The following is a 19,165-nucleotide window of genomic DNA, read 5'->3' as shown; positions in this document are numbered from 1 at the left end:
GTCTCCAAGCCTCTCCACCCCTTACAAAATTATTATGGGTCAAATCCTCAGCTGGTCTCAGTGTAGCACAGAGGTGAGCAAACTACGGCCCATGGGCCACATCCGGCTCACAGGACTCTCCTGCCCAGCCCCTGGGCTCCTGGCCCAGGAGACTAGCCCCCGGACCCTCCCCCACTGTTCCCCCTCCCCCGCAGCCTCAGCACACCATGCTGCTGGTGGAGTGTATTAAGCTGCTCCGCGTAGGAATGTGCTACTGGTAGCAGTTACGGAGAGCAATTTACTACACTACACCAGCACAACGCTCTGGGCGGTGCGGTTGCAGCGCCGCCAGCCACCAGTGCTCCGTGCTGTGCGGTCAGGGAGCAGAGGAGGATGGACCGAGGGCAGGGGAGTTCGGGGTGGTGGTCAGGATGGAGTCGGGGCAGTCAGAGGGCAGGGAACGGGGGGTGGTGGAATGGGGGCAGGGGTCCCGGGGGGACAATCAGGAAGGAAGGGGAGTTGGATGGGGCGGTCAGGGGCAGGGGTTCCAGGGGTCAGGGAGCGGGGGGTGTGTAGATGGGGCAGGGGTTCTGGAGGGGCAGTCAGGGAACGGGGGGGTTGGATGGCCCGTCAGGGGGTGAGAAGCAGGGAGGGCGGGCGGATAGGCAACGAGGGCACAGCCTCTCCTAACCGGCCCTCCATACAATTTCCGAAACCCGATGTGGCCCTCAGGCCAAAAAGTTTGCCTGCCCCTGGTGTAGCATCACTGATTACAATGGAACAACTCTGCTTTACTCAAGCTGAGGTTCTGGCCTGGTGTGTGTAAATTTCAGTGACAGAATGGGTTAGGGTTAGGGTTAAAAGAGAGCACCCTCACCCTGAAACCTTCTATCTGCTTTCCAGATAGAAAAATTATACATTGCTCAAATCTTCAGTCCTTTTTCCCAGTGCTTAAAAACAGACATTGTTTTCCATGTTTCTCCCCAGTGAATCATAACCAAGGCTCCAGTGCTTACCAAGCATCATGTGCTTAGATCGATGTCATACCAAAACCACACACATCCTGACTGTTCGATGAAAGTCTGCTTCAATTTGGTTCTAAATAATGTTTGCTAATTGAAAGCAATGTTTCAGTCCTGTGCATTAAGCAATTCAAAGGTAGTTACCCCACATTGTTCTCAACGATTTTTGAATTGTATAACCTTTAAATGCTGCTGCTGCTCTGTGTACTGGCAGAGAACTGTGGTAATTCACACCCATCCTAGAGGAACAGACTAACTCTGCCAACTGTTTAAGGAAAAGAGAAAAGAGAGGCCCAGTGAAGGGGACAGCTTTGCTTACACTGACTTCCAGCATGCAGTTTCTTAAGGAATGGATGCCAAAATGTTACTGTATCTCCAACTGGAGAAATCACAAATGTCCCAGAATCCCTTTGGCAGAAAAAGTTTTTACTTGAAATGGTTGTACTATAAAAGTATATGGCACACGCAGAAAGAACAAGATTCCACTTACACAGCTTTTTAATTTACTTTCCAAGATGTTCTTCCTTATACACGCACTATGCATTCTATGGCTAAAAGTAAACCAATGTCTATACCTTGACACAAGACTCAAACATTATTTTAATGTTTTGACAGGAAGTTTCAACATCTTTCTTTGATAGTCAAATTGCTAACACACAGGGGTTGCCATTAAAGAGTCAGCATTTACTACCAATTACAACGGTCACATGACATTACCACTATTAGAAAAAAGAAACTATTGTAACTGTTTCAGAGTAGCAGCCGTGTTAGTCTGTATTCTCAAAAAGAAAAGGAGGACTTGTGGCATCTTAGAGACTAACAAATTTATTTGAGCATAGCATGCATCAGAGGAAGTGAGCTGTAGCTCACGAAAGCTTATGATCAAATGAATTTGTTAGCCTAAGGTGCCACAAGTTCTCCTTTTCTTTTTGTAACTGTGTAGTAATGCTGCACAAATGTTGACATTTCAATGGTTACTACTGCACACACAATCTTTTGAGTGTTGAAAGAACCCAAATGCTTCTGTTAAACATTATTTAAGGAATTCCGATCAACTGGTAGAAAATATCTTTCCACAGTGTTATTAATGCAGCTTGTATTCCCCCCACCCTCTTCAAAATATACCTATTTACATACTTCACCTAAAACATAGCCAGGTGAGGAAAGGAGCACCTCGGTGCCATTTCACTAATGAATAAAACTTGGGGGGGGGGGAGGAGGAAGTGTAACATTGTTCCTCACTAATTAAGAACCTTTAATTAAAAGGAAAATTAGATAAGTTGCACTATAAATGCCAACCTAATTATCAGAAGAACCACTACAATCAGCTAACATAAGCAAACATTCTTTGTGCCTGAATAGAAAAATACAGCCAGGTCTACTTTGCATGGCTAGTAGCCCATACACATTCCTGTTTTCCCTAACATGCTACAGAGATTTTTTTCCCCCCTTAATTCTAAACATCTTTATTCTTCCCTGTTATTTCATTTCACAGCTTAGTAGTCAACCCTAAAAAGCCTCAAAACTAGGCAATTTACACCAGTCTAGGAATTTGTGGGTTTTTTTTTTTAAAGCATCACTACCCAACAGAATCTGAACTTCAGACTGGTTTTCTGAGAAGGATAATTTTATTTTGTTAGCGAACAATGTAATTTTTGTTGTATATTGTTCCCTTGGGGAAAATCTGCTGATCTACCCTGAATTTAAAAACCCTGTTCTGTACTGGCCAACGCATCCAACCTGAAACTAACTACTGATCTTCCACAACGGTTTTCTTGTAGCACCACTGTGGCAGTTCTGCCTCTTGCCACATTTTCGGAGAGTGAATTTATACTGGTGTACTCTTCTAGAAGTGCAGTTTGTGGCTCAAATGGACACAAAGATGGACTTTAACTGTAGCCAGCAAATTTTCCATTTCTTCTCCAATTCAAAACCATTTATAAGGAAAGAGGCAGGTGGCTCATTTTCATTTTATAGCATCAGGCTGGAAACACCACTCAATAAAAGGCACCTAGCATTTTTAGGTGCTCTCCAGAAGCTTGTCCAGCAATCAATAATTAAATTTTACTTTTCCAGACTAGAACTTTGATTATCTTAGACTGCCAATCAGATTTTTCCTATCTTGAATGTCAGATTCACTTCGGAGATTTGACCATTACATTAGTGAACTGAACCAAAAACAAAATATGGAATACAAAAAAGATGAGGCTAGAGGTAAGGATCAATGAAAGTTTGTGGAAGACAGATGTGTCCTTTTTGCTGAAGCAGAATTTTATGGTTTCTACCTTCTATTACTTGTACTTAGCACACTTTTCCTGTGTTGCCGCCATTGGATGTCAGTAGCCATTTTAGTGAACAGTGCATTTCTATGTAAATATGGAGTGTCAAAATACTGAGACGTGAATGTGTTTTCTGTCATGTATTTTCATATTACTTAGACATCCTGTAATGCAGCAGCTATTTCAGGTTATTCTTATCTATTCACTGAAACAATCAGCTCATTAGCTGTTTGGAATCATGATGTCCAATTGGATACTTAGATGCAAACCTAATCTCCCTTGGGAATAATTTCACAGCAAAAATAGAACAGATTACCATGAGTTGTAAAAAACAGTAAAGAGTTTTCCAATGCCAATATATGCCATAAGAAAACACTTTCAGGAGGAATGAGGAGCTACCTATTCATGATGAGTTACTATTCATAAAAAAAGTATGTAAGAAATGCAGAATGCACAGAAGCTGAAATACAAATCTAAGGTACAATAAAACAATGGACACAATCGTGGATCCCAACTCTAATTTCATCATAGAAAATATTGTTTCTTTCTCTTCAGTAAGTGCTGGTAGACTGACAAATGTTTTAAATGGATGTTTTTGCTACATGTACTGACATTCCCATATACAGTAAGTAAAGCACTATGTCCCACTAGTTGATAAATTATTTTGCTTTCTGTTGATTCTTGTAGAGTATGGCTAGAGATTCTCTAGGACATACTGTAATGTTATGGTGTGTGGATATGTGTATTATGCCAAAATAATTTGAAATAACAGGGAAAGAGCTTCAGAAATAATGAGCGCTGCCAGGTTTGCTGAAGGAACTGCAATTAAAAAGCCTATCTTGACAGAGAGTCTATCTCGAAAGGAAGCTCCCAGTCTACTCATTCAAAAGGTAATGGAAGAGTTTGCAAGAGGATTTAGTTTTAGGCCTTGGATAGAATTTGATGTTGTAGGGGTGTACTGCCCTCTTTCCACTATAAAAAGGGGACCAAAAAGCAGCTATGGTTTGACTCTTGATCACTTCCTGAAGCATGGATGGTACCATCACATGGCATTTCAATATTATCACATCAGTGAGGAAAAGTGTCTGAATACAGTAGGTCATTGTTGCAGATAGTTTCCTGAAATGTAGGACTCCTCCAGGAGAGTACCCATACCCATAACCCTGTTACTTAGACTGCATCCAGATGGAAGTCAACAGTTGGCCATGACTTTCATCTCTCTGAGCCAGGGAGATGGGATGGGGATGAAGTTTTGCTGGAAATTTCTAGTTATCACATGAATCGTAGGGGTGGAAGGGACCTTGAGAGTTCATCTACTCCAGTCCCCTGCACTCATGGCAGGACTAAGTATTATCTTTCTAGACCATCCCTGACAGGTGTTTGTCTAACTCCACACGGGAAGAAAATCTGAATGTGTAAGTGGCACGCAGGAAGAGCAACGAGAGGCAGAAAAGCAGTTAGAAGCTCGGAGGGGTACTGGAGAGTTCCCCAGGGACAGCTGTAAAATGATTAATCTGTATACAAATGCAATGCCTCACAAATACCTTCTGCAGGCATCTCCTCTTGCATTCTACCCGTCATGGGTCATGGGCCGTCTTTCATAATTCAGCCACGTTAAAATCCTTTTGAAGTCTTACTCTTGGCTCATGCAACAGACATTTTACCCCAAGTCACTGGAAATTACTGTAAAACAGCTTATGATCACACAGAGAAAACTGTTGGCCAATCCAAGGAAGCAAGTTTACATATAAAATACACACAGCAGTGCTGTATCTGATTGCAGTAAAATTAACTGCATGAGTCTGAGCTCCACATTGCCAAGACAGGAGGTATGTTATCTGTTCTAGAGGAGCTGGGAACCCTGGTGTGGTAAGCTGCTGTTAATAAAGCCAGAGAGTAGAATTCTGTACAATGCTGTTAATGGACACCAAAAACAGTGATTATTTCTCTCATTAATATTTTCTTAGGCTTTGTCTACACTAGCATCTTTGTCAGTATAACTTATGCCACTCATGAGTGTGAAAAAAACCAACCCCTGACCAATATAAATTACACCGACAGAAGCTCCAGTGTGTACAGCACTATTTCGGTGGGAGACACTCTCCCGCTGACATAGCTACCACCACTCGTTGGAGGAAGTTTAATTATGTCGACGGGAGAGCTGTCTCCCGTCGGCATAGAGCAACTACACAAGCGATCTTGCATTGGGACAGCCGTGCTGCTGTAAGCTCTCTAGTGTAGATATAGCCTTAGTTACACTAGTTTGGTCTAAAATTTCTCTAACATAGCCACTGTCAACCCTCACACAACCACTTATACAAATGTAATGCACCAAGATAGTGAGCTTATTCTAATCAGTTTATGGGCCCACTCCCTTAGCATACAGAATGCCTTTTCAAGTCTATGGGAGTTTATTCAATTTTTATGCAGGTAAAACACTGCAGGACTAAGCCCTTTTTTGTCCCAATCTTTGTGGAAGCATATATTATGGAAGGTCAAAAGGTAACAACAAACAGGACTTGGCAAATTTATTAAACAAGAACTTGATCATGAATAGGAAAGCAGGTGTATGAAAACCATGGCCACTGACTGCCTTTGAAGTACTAAATCTGGTAACTGAGCAAAATTTATTGGCAGTAGATTATAGCGATTCTTATCTCAACCTAAAACTAACAGTTCTTACAACACAGAAAAATAGCTCTGAACCATCCAGTTCTTAGCAAGTACAATCTCTATTCACCAGATGTGCGAGTAGCATTAGTTGGTGTGAACAAGAGACAGCTCAGAAAGTATGCAAGCCCTTATGGACAGAGATTTAAAAGATAGTCCTAAAAGAACAGGCTATATATTAAAATGTATTTTTAAAAGCAACTGGTTCAGTAGCCTATGAGCTCTCTCTGGCCATCTCATAAAATAAAGAATAAGCTTTTTACTAAAATGTGATAAAATCTGTTCAATATTAAGACCACACGTTTACTCCAAAACTAGAAACTGAAAGACTATATGGATCACACTGATACAGAACCAAACATGAGAATAAGATTCTTTTTTTACCTCATATACTAGGCTAATTGTTATATGTGACTGCAAGTGAAAACTGAATTACTGAAGGACTATGGAAACATTCAGTAACACAAAAAGGCTTTGTCTGTATTTTGTAAAACTCTCCACAGCAATGATGTAAGTAAACATTGAAAAAGAAAAAGCAAATTGGTCACCATACTTATACCTGCAGTAGCCACACTGGCAGATTATTCTGTGTTTAGTGCTCACATGGCCTAGTAGCAAAGGATGTCTTAACCCCACAACAAATGTCTTAATAGAGAAACCTCTGAGTTTCATAAGCTTCTTGGTCAGAACAGCAGAACTCCAGCAAAAACAAAAAGTGTTTATTAAGTGATCAATTTCTTTTCATTGCTTGGATTTTAGTTTTGAGTAAAATATGATAATCCATATGAATGCTGAAAATGTTTTTGACTGGCAGCCTGTGACAATATGAATCAGGAAGTTTCATGCCTTATCACTGCTAATAGTAAAACAAACAAGCAATAAATTGTTTACATACAGTTTACACATTCAGGCTATGGACACAGTTTCTATAGACAATGACTCCAAGGGCAGGATTTTGGCAGGAACACATTAATTAACTTTAACTTCACTTTAATATTTGACTCCTCCATTATTAACAGTAACCGTACATCTGTGCCACATTAAAGAATACATGAAGCAATCATTAGCGTGTGTTCTGTTTTCTCATTCTGAGACTTTCCCCAGACAGTTCAGGAAAAGTTATTATCAAAGTACACAGAGTTAATCACACATATCCCATTATTTATCACAGGTATTCTGCACTCAACTCCCAAACCAATGCAAGCAAACACAGCTACTCAATAGCTGATGAAATGGGCAAGTGTAATCCAATTCCTGAACATTATTCCTGAATAATAAGCAAATTTGGTATGCAGGAATGCAAGTTTCCTATGCATATAATAGTGTCTACTGCATTTTAAAAACTATAATTTCCATGGGAGAATGAGAGGACTCTTAAGTTGCAGAATTCACTTACAGCACAGTAGGAAATATAAAGGATGGTTCAATTTCTATCAAACAGTATGGGAGCTGGTATCTCTCTAAACTATTCTGAACTGAGGCAACTACAAAGAACAGGATTCAAGCAAAATTTCCACTGAGGAAAGTGATCAAATAATTGAGGTTAGAACCTTTAGATTTCAATTGTTGTATGCATCCAATGAAGTGAGCTGTAGCTCATGAAAGCTTATGCTTTAATAAATTTGTTAGTCTCTAAGGTGCCACAAGTACTCCTGTTCTTTTTATTTCCCTTGTAATTTTCTTTAAGGATAAATACTAAACTAAAAACATACCCACCCCCTTTGGAGGAAATGTTGGCAAAATAATGGCTCAAAAGAAAAGCACAGTGTACTCCTAAATCAGCAACCTGTTTAAGAAGAATGCATCCGATGAAGTGAGCTGTAGCTGACGAAAGCTTATGCTCAAATAAATTGGTTAGTCTCTAAGGTGCCACAAGTACTCCTTTTCTTTTTGCAGATACAGACTAACACGGCTGTTACTCTGAAACCTGTCTGTAGACTGTCACATGATAATCATGAATGGCACTAACAGGTCAGGCTTAACCTGAAACTGTTACTTCCAATGAATTAGCGAAACAATGGCCTCTGTTACATTAACCCTTATAACACCAGCTGAACTGGTTATCAACAACTGAATGCTGCAGTTATTGCTCTGGCCTCTCTGTAAAGCAAACTACAGTGTTAGCAATATGGGTCTGATGTGCAGTTGGGAAGGAAGTCACTTCTGTCCCTCCTGAGCAACTAATCGACTCTCTACCTCGGCAGAGCACTTGCTGCCTCACAGCTTAAATTAAGTACAGCTGAAAGTATGGGGTTGCCATCTGGTTTGAAAAAGCAAGGATCAGGGAATAAAATGAAAGGGTTTTTTGGTACTAACCTCACTTTAATCATTGCCAAAGAGCATGAAGACAGCCCAGCGTCCTCCCACAAGAAAGCCTTGGGCCTCACAAACTTGGCAGCAGTCTCCTGCACAAAAAAGCTGGGCAGGCAGAAGCCTTGTCAGAATAAGAGTCCTCCCAGGAAAGCTGTGGTGCAAGGTACATGGGTCTGCCCACATGTTGAAAATAAAACGTTCCCTACACAGTTCTTGGGAAAGTTTAACACATTACTGGAGGGTTTATTTACAATTAAGTTCTTGCATAATTATGAAATGCATCAGCACAAATGTGCTTCATAGACAAAGGACACGTATGTGTTTGTTATTCCTAGGCATTAGGTTTGTTTGAACTTGTTTCTACATTTTTTAAAAAAAGGAATACAAAGGATAGGAAGTTCCTTCGTGAAATTCACTGCAGGAACCCTCTTGGCTTCTGAAGAAACAAAACAGCAGACTTCAAGGCATTATTATTCAGGAAGCTGGCTCTCGGGTTTCTAAAGGGTGGCCAGATAAGACACACACAAAAAACTCAGCTTTCCTCCCAAAGTTAATGTTCTTTGGAAACGTCAAAAATAAGACTGGTGGTGCTAGAAGTAATAGATTAAATTGCCCTCTGTCGATTTTCTCTCTTAATTTCTGAGTATCCAGTTTCAGATTAGGTACTAAAAGGGTAGAGGGACATTCGTTGCTGGAAATGCTTGAAAGTGGTTATTGGAATTGTAAAGATGGATCATAAACTCTTAGAAACAGCCAAATGAACACTTTTCACCTTTCAGCACTAAGCAATAATACCATTTGTTGGAAGTCAGCACTTCAGTAATTTGGAAGGAATGAGTTAAAGCCAGTTAGCATGTTTTTGTAGCAGATTACAGTATGAGAGGAAAATGAAAGGAGATTGTCCAGTCCAGCATTTTTAGTCTGGGGAGAAAAATTTACTTATTCAACCAGAAGTTAATGTAAGTTTTTATTCCAAATCCTGCCCTTAAAGAGTCATTGTCTATAGCAACCGTGTCCATAACATTCTAATTCTCAAGAGTGCAACCTTCTAGTAAATGGTACATCTGTCAAACAGCAGGAAACATCTGGGAAAATGGTTAAATGAAAATAAGAGAAACAAATATGCAAAACCTTTGTGTTTTCATATGCTTATAATATACATCTAGAGTATGTTTTTGAATGTGTACTCGTTCTTTCCTTGCCTCTTGGTTAGCTATCAGGCTCCGGTAGCTCACGAAAGCTTATGCTCAAATAAATGTGTTAGTCTCTAAGGTGCCACAAGTACTCCTGTTCTTTTTACGGATACAGACTAACACGGCTGCTACTCTGAAACCTGGTATATGTTGGTGGCTCTAAAATTCACCACCGTGTAGATATGGGATAACTTCTTTTCCCAACCTTGCCACAGACTTCCCTGTGACCATAAGCAAGTCAATTATTTTTTGTATTTGTATTTGCTCATCTGTACCATGCTTCCCTACTTCACAAGGCGGTTGTGGGACAAAGCACTAATGTCTGGATAATGTTTTGTGCTCTTCCCACGGGAGGCACTCCATGGGTGGAAAGTACCACCAAATAAAAAGCAACCTATGGAGTTGGATAACAAACCCATTCTGCTTACAAGTGAACAGACTCAAACTGACCAATCATTGCCTATAATATCAGAGAGTAAAGGTTTGTGGTACACAGACAAGGTTTGAAAGGATCAAGTCTCTGGCTCAATCAGGATTTTGAATCATGACAGAAGGTGGACCAAATTCTGGTCCTGATTCAGGAAAGCATCCTGCTCAGGAAGCACTTAAGACTATGCTTGATTGATTTCCTAAACACAGGTGGACTTAAGCATGTTCTTAAATGCTTTCCTTGGCTTCTGTGAGGTTGTGATAGTGACTCCATTACTGATCAAACAGCTTACCACATGCTGGGCCTTTTCCTACTAAGAGTGCACAATACCACAGTTAAGGTGGACTTGTTATTTATTCATTAAAGGTTAATCTGCATTTCTTGGCAGGAGTTTGGGATGAAGAGTTTGGGGAGAGATTGAAAGGGCCTTAGCAGTCATGAAAAATAAATCTGGTTTATGGTTTTCTGTTCATTCAGCAGAAGTGAGGTGAAGGGAAACACGTTAGGTTTCAAATTGTCCTGTTCCTGCCATGTAGTCTTTTGAACAAATTGGTGCCTCTTTAAAAGAGTGAACCAGTTCTAATCAATATGACCTATGCTGTAAAAGTGCCACTGAGAGCCCGGAGAATTATAGATTTGAGAGGATCCATTTGAAAATGCTGAGTTGGGTTCTAAGACACTTCAAAAAGCAGCCTCAGACTAGGAAATAAATTCTGGTAGCTCTGGATTGCTTTTTACATTCTGGTTAATCACCCTAAAATAACGATCTCAACATATTTTTAAACACTAAACAAAAACCCAGAGTTCAAGTTAGGGCTCCCCATGCCTCCCTGTTTCCATTTTAATGCTTTTTTACTCTTTCCCAAAGGTCCCTTGAAGCTACCATGTCATCTGCATCAAAAAGACAATGGACATGATTCTCTGTGGAGCCCCTCAATGCTTCTTTTCTGCAAAGAATAGGAATAGCTAGAAAGCAACATGAAGTACTTCCTTCTTTCAGGTGATCCAGCACTGCCCTGCCCTGCCCTGTAGAATTCAGGATCTCACTTGAATTCCTGCTTTGAGCTACTTCCAGGTAACCAGACTGGGCAAATCAGGACATCTTCAATCCAGTCTGCTTTGAGAAGAGTTGAAAAGGGAGGCAAATATACAAACCACTGTAATTTCCCACTGAGGGCTCTACAAAGAAGAGAAAATGCATAGGATTACGATAGTAAGAAATCTACAGTGTCCAATGGGATCTTGCAAACTGCAGTGCAGAAATCCAAGGTAGCTGTATGAACCATGTATGACACAATCCTTCAATAGAAGAACAGAGTGGCAGCCTGCCCTCTGAAGTTTCTTGCTTTGGTCTCAAACTTAACATTTTAGAAGGTATTTGTATGTGCAGAGTTATAAGTGTGAAGACCTGAGCTTTGTCTTATTATGATAAGCCAATTCTTATGTAAGAGATTAATTTTTAAAACTGTGCTGAACAGCTGCAACAGAACGACGACATTTTCATATGCAAGTTCATGTCCACAACAATCTGAATGCTGCACGTCTGAATGAATTGTAACTAAGAGTTAGAGGGGGAAACCGTTTAATATTTATACGTATTTATCATGGTCAAGTCCCAAAATAAAAATATTAAATTTTAAACTGGAGTAATCTACAGGCAGAGAGAAAACAACAGTCTCTCGCCAATATATTTTAAGATGGTAAGACTCACGTATAACTTTAACAGTAAAACAAAATCTAGATGACCCTTCCAAAGAGACCAAGATCATCAATTAACACCTTCATTTTACCACAAAATATACTGATTTTTCCCTACAGTTTGCTAAGATGGAAAACATTTTTACAGTCACCACACTGTAATGATTTTACCTACTGTATAATGCCAGCCACAACCATCCTCATGCTGCAAATACAGAGAAGAGCTATGCACATGAGAGTTCCTAGTAAAAGGCAGAGAAGTAAAAAACTGACCAGTGTCACTTTTTTCCAACCTCTTTAGCTCTCGGTGCACTGGGCATTTACTCATTTGATTTGTTAGCTGGCAAAAAAAAAAAAAAAAATGCCATGAAAAGAAATTGCTATCAGGCTTCCCAGCTCTCTGCAAGGACTCTTAAGGCAGAAATGATGCCTGCTGGGAAAAGGCTGATGTCAGCTCTTAAGAGCTCCCTGCAAGGATAAGGAGGCCTTTGTTTTCAGCTGAACTGTGAAAATGAGAAAATGCCTCCAGCCTGACAAACAAGAAACCCACACAACACAGGTCAGGCCGGAGACCTTTACTTAAAGGTACAACACCTCATTAGTGTTATACTTGCATCACAACAGCCAGATCCATTTAAAATTAAACAGAAGGAACCATAACAATAAACCAATTTTCCCTTAAAAGATAATATAAAGAAGGTTACACTTCCCCTGCCACTCCATGGAAAGGTATGGCATTTGCAGGCCCTACATAAATCAATTTCCTAATTACTCTCTATAAAATCACAGGGATTTAGTATAAGAAAACAGTGGCACTTTCCACTTTTAGGTTTAAAATGACGTGGCTCTTTAAATTTTATTAGAAAACAAAGCACCTTTCAATCCAGCAAGGATTTTAATACCCATAATATGTTACAGAATGCTTTTAGAAGTAACATAATAGAGAGATATTTAGAGAGTAGAAAGTGTGAAAAATAAACAAAAAAGATTCCAAGCTTGTCATATTTCATAGAAAAAGCTGCAAGATACTGGTGGAAGGGAATCGGTTTTTCCCTTTCACCCCTACTAGTTAATTTTAGCCAAAGAAGCATAACAAAGTTTGGAGCTGGCTCCTACAGAGAAGTTAATAGGTATGATTTATTCCAGATCATAAAGCAAGTGGCAGATAATGGTCTTAGTACATCCCAATACATTGCAAAGCTGAAAAGAAGGACAGACATTTCATTCTGGAATATCATGTACTGAATTTTAAATACTCAGCTGGAAGGTCCCAGCCATGCTTCACTTCCCATGCAGCAGAAAATCAGTTCCTCCAAAAACTACAACCTTTGTTAAATTAAATCGTTGTCTAGTGTTGAGGGAAAGGGATTCCATTACACATTTTATAGAACACGGCAGAGTTTCCAGGCTGTTTTGACTCATTCCCTCTATCCCAGATGTTGAAATAAATATACCTGTACATACCATTCAATAATCAAAAACCTACCTACGGGGTATTATTTAGTGCAAATGGGGAGTTACACCTAAGTAGGGAGAACATATCTCCAGACCCATTCCAAAACAAATTGCTGCCAACCTCAAGTTTCTATCAAACTACTTCTGCAGTCCCCAGGTGTTCAGATGGATACATTCCATCTGATGTCAAGTGATGGGGGGGATGCACCGGCACTCCTACTTAGGGCTAACGACAAACTACGAACAAAAGTTCTACCCGTCATAAAATATATGGTACTGCTGCAGGTCTAATCTGATTCAGTCACATTCACTGCCACGGTATACTCCCATGGCAAGGATGAAAACATGCCTACTTCATGATTTCAGCAAGCAAGTGACACAGGCACACACAAGATTGGACAAGGGTTACAAAAACAGATGGCCCCTCTAAAGTACTTTAGAAATACACTGTGGTTGAAATGTCTGCAGTTGATGCAGGGGGTGTAATATGCACCCTCTGTGGCAGCTGTGCCCAATGGAATTCCTCCTTGTAGTGGGTGGCTGTGTGTGTATCAGCCATTCTCATGGGGTTCTGCCACAGGACGGTGGCTTTATATCTACAGCATGGGCTCTACACATAGGCTACCTTGGGGATGTGTTGAATTAATGCACCAGGAGTCCTGGCCATGCCTTCTCCCAGGACAAAGCTGCACACACTTAGACTAGCCATTTCAAGGAGCCTGCAGGCACAGCCCAGGTTCCACTGGCAGACGCCTGGGAGTACATCAGACCAATTGTGGTTTAAATAGGGGTTTAATACCAACTCAGAGCAGTGGAACAATCTTCTATTTTGTGGCACAGAAAATATATATCACTTTCCCGAATTCCAAAACCTACATCTTTTTCTTTTAAATTAGTTCCAATAGGCCTGAGCAAAACTGAAATTTTATAATCCTCTTCTCTATCTTCTTGTCTATGTTTAATACAATTAATCTTGCCATCCAGTCTTCAAAAGGACAGAGTTTCCATATAACATGATATTGGCAGCAACAGCAGCTAAACATGAATTATTTGTTTTTCTAAATGAAATGCTGCCAAATTATCTTTTCCAGACCCTCCAAGCCAGTAAACTGTTACTGCCAATAGTAATCAGTACAACACTTCTTTCCCCTAATATACTATGATGTCTTTAGTGATAAAGTAACAAAAACAAGCTTTTACTGCAGATGCTTAATTTTTTTTAAGTCAAAACTTTGTCTAAGCCTTTTACAAAGTCTTATATAATGCATTTATATTGCTAACTCAAGATCAAACATAACCAGAGACAAAGAAAAAGGGAAAATCTGGAAATCATTAGAGAAATGTAACTTTTTTGTTTACAGTGCAAAATTCAGGGAGTGTTTGTTAATTTTTTTTATTAGAGACATCTGAAATGTCTGAGTTTTGTGACATTTGGTTCAAAGAATTGAGTATTATCTGCTAGAAATCTTTTAGTTTGAAGATTAAAAACAAAGTGAAAGAGGGTACAGTATGTGTTGTGATAGATTTTTTTTCCTCTCTGAACTAGAGAGTCTTGTTAAAATGTATGATTTGATTCACACCATGGGACCACAGGGCAGACAATACCTACACCATATTATTGTAGGGGGAGACACATCTTTCCTACACTAAGACACTGAAAGAACCAGTCTGCTGAACAAAAGTGCTTTGCAGAAAAACAAGACTAAGAAAACCTGGATTTGCGCTGGAAATGGCCCACCTGATGATCACTTTAGATAAGCTATTACCAGCAGGACAGTGGGGTGGGAGGAGGTATTGTTTCATATTCTCTGTGTATATATAAAGTCTGCTGCAGTTTCCACGATATGCATCTGATGAAGTGAGCTGTAGCTCACGAAAGCTTATGCTCTAATAAATTGGTTAGTCTCTAAGGTGCCACAAGTACTCCTTTTCTTTTTGCGAATACAGACTAACACGGCTGTTACTCTGAAGACTAAGTACAGTCACCTTTAAGATCCATCTAAGCCATGGGACTGCATGAAGGAACTGACTTTACCTTCTCATTTCCAGAGCTTTAGCTTTGAAGCCAATTTAGGCTGCACGTGAATGTGTCAGTTCAAACTCCACCTTTTTTATGGCCTGCACTGTATAAAGTGGCACAATATACATAACTGCTAGTTATGTTTTATTATATTTCCACCATGTCAGTTTTGAAAATTACACATTTTCCATTAAATAACATTATAATACAAAAATGTCATAAAAATTCTCCATATATGTTTTTGTATTGCCTCAGAAACAAAGTACTTCATTTTTTCCAAGGCTAGCATTCTCATTTGCAAGAAAGAGAAGGGCTGTAAATAGTTAAGTTAAAGAGAGAGAGAGAGAGAGAGAGAAAAAGCCATGCTGCAAATGAGAAGTCTTTCTCCACTTGTGTGCATCACTGTTTTGCATTACTTCAGCGCTGGATTCCTGATTTGTAACAAATTCCAAGACTGCAGACTGCAGACCCAGCCTCTGACTAACACTATGGTGATTTATTTGAGGATAAATACCTCTGTCCCTATCTTGTGACTGAACACAACAGTCCAAAGCAGCGTGGAATGTGAGGAATGCAGAGGGCCATTTCAGCTGAGGCAGCAGGGAACAGTATGCAGTTATCAAGCTACCTCTGACTGCTGAAGTACTCTGATCACTTCCTCCAGTCAAGAATGAAAGGAATTCTCAAAGCCTAGACTTCATGCCAACCAGAACAGCATTCCCAAGAACAACAAGAACACAGCACAAACGGCACCTCAATGATATTCTCTCTCTCTCTCTCACTCACTCACTCACACGCACACACCCCTTCTCCATATATTACCTGTTTCACCTCCTAATGAAATGCACTTTTGGGGTCTGAATATGATCACATAAATAACTTCTAGCAACAACTGCAGCCTGTCCAGTTGTCACGCTGGAATCTACTGAACAGCTGGGCTCAGAGTCTCCTGGCCTTAGAAAAATGTGAAGCACTTTTACCTCTTTTTCTCCACAGGGTAAAAAGCTTAAGGGTGTGGGATGTGAAGGGAACAGGTTAAAAAAAAGGGGGTATTATTTTAAAAAAGCTATTACCTAGATATAAATATTATGATGTACACAATCAACATAATTCCTACTACCTGCTATAAAAACAGTTTTAAAGTGCCATGTAATCCTCTTGATCGTCATACAGACAGACCTACCTCTCACGATAGGAAGAGTCTGGCCCTAAATCCAAGGTATACTATAATTTTCAACATGCAAATTTACAAAAAAACAACACATTGTAATTAAAGGGACAAAAGTGGCATTAGATTCTATTTGGCTAGGAAATAAAGGCATTGAAAGAGAGAAACTTACAGGTGCGGGTTGAACATTCGACTCATTTTAGAGACATGTTCATTTTCACAGTCTAGCTCATCTTCCCCTTGGTCCATGCTGAACTTTCTCTTGTTGGGGCTGATGGGAGGAGGGCCTGTTCGATGGTTGGTTAGAGCAGAGGATACTGGAAGAGACTGCATTCTGGGCTCACCTCTTAGAGCTGCTTCACCTACACAAGAACACAAGGTAAAATAAACACAGGGAAAAAAACATCCCCTTTTAAAAACAACTCTTAAGGGGAAGTTTTTGACACAGTAATGGGGCACAAGCCACACAGCACATTCAGGACACACTGAAAGAGTGGTTAGAAGCCAAGTATTAGGCATCATTCAGAAGACATGTCTTTCAACCAAGAAACTGTTTAAGATCCTGTTTAAAAATAAAAATATTGGAATAAAGTAACAGCTGAAAAAATCCACTACAGAAAGGGTAGTTTACTCACCTTGGGTGAGCCTAAAGGTTGAGCCAGTGCAGTCTTAAAAAATATTTTTATTCAGAAGCATTTCTTTTAATAGAATAGGCCAACTCAACACTGAACTTACATTACCTTATGATACAAAGCATGACTGACTGTTTTTGTGTGTGTGCGCTATGTAGCCTTTGTTCCTTCCCATCCCAACGTCTTTAAATTCTGGGACTACAGTTCACATTTGTGCCAAATACTCAGGATATAAATTATTTATTGACTAAACTTTACATTTATATTATATAAAATATTGCCTGAATCAAACCTGTCAAATATATTAATCTAATTACTCTTGGTGAACATTAAGGGAAAAATTCTGCTCTTGCTGACACTGGTGTAAATTTGGCCCTTTAAAGTCATTTTAGTGCAATGAACAAAAGAACGTGCCTGCCTGGCACAAGGATCATAAAAATTCAATCCTAAACAAGTTAACTTTCAACTAGATAAGCTAGCAGTAAACCCAGGAGATATACCTCATCACAGCATCTGAGATTTAGCAGGAAATCTCATTTGCACTATACAGGAGTTGTGTATACAAATTCAAGAAATGATACATTTATATAGCATATCCCTTTGCTGTAATTAAGCATGCCTTAAAATGGGGCTGAAAACTTCTTCCCTTTACAATTAAATGCCAGTGTTCACCAACATTTACAGCTTCCATTGATATATCCACCTCTACTACAGTAAATCAGATTTAAACCTCATATGGACTTTTAGATTAAGAAAATCACTTTGGCGGGGGGGAGATTTGTGGGAATCTGAAGGTAATCTGGGCTATCAACTTTACCTACGCTGGTAATGCTTCTGAAACACACACTTTTGTTAAAGTATAAAATTGGTATTTTTCCTTCAGTGTCTGAAGCATTTTAGTTTCCACATGGTCACAATTTTGGGAAATAAAATTAGGATAAACGCAAATCCATCTATAGCAATGCGGTACCTAAGAAAGAAATCTTTGTCTGCCACTACACATTTTGAGATCACCACTGTTGAACAGATGATTTATAGAAAGTAGCCCTAATTCACACGGGTGACAAGTACTATTTTGTTGGAAAAAGAATGAGTGAGAAGAAAACCTCCTGAAAGTTTACCAGTAAAAATAAACATTTTGCCAATTGAGTCAGTAAGATATAAACTAGCAAATATACTGTGACCTATATTACACCACAAGTCATGATTTCTATTAAAGACCCTGGCATCGAAGCTAAATGGGAATTTTCCATCTTGAAACTAAATAGCAGAAAGTATGTTCTACAGCAGACATTCTGAAACTGGACATGCAGATCACATGCTGTATTAAAACAGCCAATTGTTAATGTCAAAACCTCCTTTTTGTAAAGACTTTTTCTGCTGGAGTAGGGGGTTTGCAATTAAGAACTTAACCATCTGATTAATAAATTCTATACTGCATTTTTCAACCTTTAACGTTGACAGTAAAGAGCTCCACATATATCATGCTCACATTCTGACACAAGCCGGTGGCTACAAAACAGCACTAAATCATACCACAATCAGCTACTCCCTACCTAGCACATCTCCCTCATTTCTATCTTTGAAGTGCAAGTTGACACCCACTTCAAAAGATGAAATCTTGATCATTCTGAAGAGTTTGATACTTCCCTTCCCCACAAGCCTTCCTCCCTCCACCGTGTTCAAGGTCACTTTTGAAGTCTCAGAGTGGATGCGAAAGGCAAAAATCTACCAGTACCATTCATTCGCCAACCTAGAAACTGTTTTGGTTTTCAGGGAGTTTGACACAGTATCACATCAAAGAGACACTAAGTAACATTTCTTAAGTTGGTTGTACCTTTTTCTATTTTTCCAAGTATCAGGACTTTTTCCCCCCCTCAAAAATCGTGTCTGTGGTGGCAACAGCACTGGTTTGAATTACTAATTCAATTAATAAAACACATTCAATTAGAAATTTCATGATAGCAAAATGCTATCGTCTTCTGCACTTGGTGTAATAAAAGCCTTTTTAAAGGAACTTAGTAAAGCATAAAGGGTCTTCCTTAGCTCCTAATAAAACCAATCAAGCTCTACAAAGATTCCAGCGGTCCATGTCTCTCAGCCTCTTAGATGCACTTAGCAAAAAATAATGGGATCATTATTCTAAGAGCAAATAAAGTAATCAGCTAGTTTGGAGCGTTCTAGCGATTTCATCCACGGCATGACAATGCCACCCAGCAAAACTAAATCAGATGACTCTCATGACCACTACAACTTCATGAAGATATTGTTACTGAGGCCCTGGGTATCAGAAGGTGCTGAGGACT

General features: G+C 39.6%; 1 protein-coding gene across 4 annotated transcripts in view; it reads right to left on the bottom strand.

Moving 5' to 3' along the window:
- VGLL4 (vestigial like family member 4) overlaps positions 1-19,165 on the bottom strand; it is a 161,473-nt gene that overhangs the window by 17,404 nt on the left and 124,904 nt on the right. For 3 of the 4 annotated variants that reach the window (XM_073352305.1, XM_073352303.1, XM_073352306.1), the window contains one exon: positions 16,400-16,589. In XM_073352305.1, coding sequence (XP_073208406.1) covers positions 16,400-16,589 — 190 coding nt within the window. Of the gene's footprint in view, positions 1-8,266; positions 8,356-16,399; positions 16,590-19,165 lie in introns of those variants that run through there. The other variant, XM_073352307.1, reaches the window with a different exon arrangement.

The sequence above is a fragment of the Lepidochelys kempii genome, chromosome 7 (genome assembly GCF_965140265.1).
Source record: "Lepidochelys kempii isolate rLepKem1 chromosome 7, rLepKem1.hap2, whole genome shotgun sequence".
Lineage (NCBI taxonomy): Eukaryota > Metazoa > Chordata > Testudines > Cheloniidae > Lepidochelys > Lepidochelys kempii.
This window is presented reverse-complemented; position numbering and strand designations above follow the sequence as displayed.